Consider the following 1,807-nt stretch of genomic DNA (forward strand, 5'->3'; position numbering starts at 1 on the left):
TGCTGATAGTATTCTATCTTTCTGGAGCATTAAATTGCCCAATGCTCATCTTGCCTATTTTCCACCCTAGACTTCAAATTAGCCATTTCTCCAAGAAGCCCTAGTTTTGTTCCTAGGGAAAAGGTTTCTTTTTAGAGAAAATTTGGGGAATGTTGTTTGAATTTGTATAGTATTTGTTACCAAATATTTGTATTTATTTAGTCATTCATATAAAAGTTAGAAATAATTTTGAAATATGGTTTCTCAGTGTTTTCAGATTAAATGTTTACTTTCATTCATTTTGTATAAACTGGACTAAACTTGTAGAGATTTCTGAACCTGATAATACTGGGAATGCTATATCAATTCACATTTGACAGTTCCATAAAAACCTCATATAAATATATGCTCTAGGCTTTAGAAACATTGTAGCCTCTGTTTGGGCTGTTCATTTGGATTCAAAACAACTTTTGAGACGGGTTCAGTTAAATGGAACTTGTGTGTGTATTAATTTCCAGAAAACATCTTTCACATCTTTATTCCTTAGGCTGTAGATTAGAGGGTTCAGCATGGGGTTGACAACTGTGTAAAATACAGAGGCCACTTTGACAGTTTGCCGAGAGTTTTTGGAGTTGGGTACACAGTAAAGGGAAAGGATGGTCCCGTGGAAGATGGTGATAGCAGTCAGGTGGGAGGCGCAGGTGGAGAAGGCTTTGTGGCGCCCACTGGCAGAACGGATTTTTAGTACAGTCACAAAAATGAAAACATAAGAAGTGAGGATGATCAGTAGTGTACACACCTCATTGAAGGTGGCAAAGCTGAAAAGCAGCAGGTGGGGGATGAGTATATCAGAGCTAGACACAGCGATGAGAGCAGTATACTCACAAAAAAAGTGGTTGATTACATTAGGTCCAGAAAAGTTTAGCCGGAGAGCATAACAAAGGGGTACCAAGGGGCCAAACATGCCCTAGAGATATGACCCAGCCACCAGCAGGGCACAGAGCCTCTGTGACATGGCCACTGCATAAAACAGAGGATTGCAGATGGCCACAAAGCGGTCATAGGCCAACACTGCCAGCAAGAAAGACTCTGTCACCACAGCAGTGCAGGACAGGAAGTACTGCATCATGCAGCTAAAGTAGAAGATGCTTTTATCTGCCATTACCAAGTTCTCAAGCAGCTTGGGAGTGACAATGGAAGAGTAATAAAAATCAACAAAAGAGAGGTGACTAAGGAAAAAGTACATAGGAGTGTGAAATTTGGGGTTAATCTTGATGATTACGATCATCCCAAGGTTTCCTACCACCGTGATAACATACATGAGCAGAAACACAAGGAAGAGAGGAATCTGAAGCTTTGGGTAATCTGTGAAACCTAAAAGGGCAAAGGTGGGCTCCATGCTCAGATTCCTTAAAACCATCATCATAATTCCTTTTAATGGGAGGGTTGAAGAGAATTGTTCCTGCCTAAGCAAAATATGGGGTGAGTGATAATTATGTCATGACTTTCTTTGATAAAAAGGAAAAAAGGAGAAGGAACAGTTATTGGTCCTAGTTTTGTCCAAGAAGAACATGCCTCATGCAGGCAGCTGCTATGTCTAAAACAAACCAAGCCAAGTCTTTGAAGTGTCTTTCCATTTTTGTTACACTTTCTGTTTTCATATATATATATATATATATATATATGAATATATATGCGTATGTGTATGTGTGTATATATGTATACAGTAGTATACATGTCCACACATTAACTAGTAGCATGACATGCACATAACTTACAGAAAATATTTATACTAAATATTTAAACTAATAAAGATTCTGTGGAAAAA

The 1,807-nt window shown here is 38.5% G+C and overlaps 1 protein-coding gene across 1 annotated transcript; it reads right to left on the reverse strand.

Moving 5' to 3' along the window:
- Positions 1-460: 460 nt before the first annotated feature.
- On the reverse strand, positions 461-1,405 carry OR5D14 (olfactory receptor family 5 subfamily D member 14). Its single transcript, XM_055293427.2, is given in 1 exon segment — positions 461-1,405. A coding segment is annotated over 1 exon segment (945 nt).
- Between the last annotated feature and the right edge of the window lie 402 nt (positions 1,406-1,807).

This window comes from Symphalangus syndactylus, chromosome 1 (genome assembly GCF_028878055.3).
Source record: "Symphalangus syndactylus isolate Jambi chromosome 1, NHGRI_mSymSyn1-v2.1_pri, whole genome shotgun sequence".
NCBI classification, from domain to species: Eukaryota; Metazoa; Chordata; class Mammalia; order Primates; family Hylobatidae; genus Symphalangus; species Symphalangus syndactylus.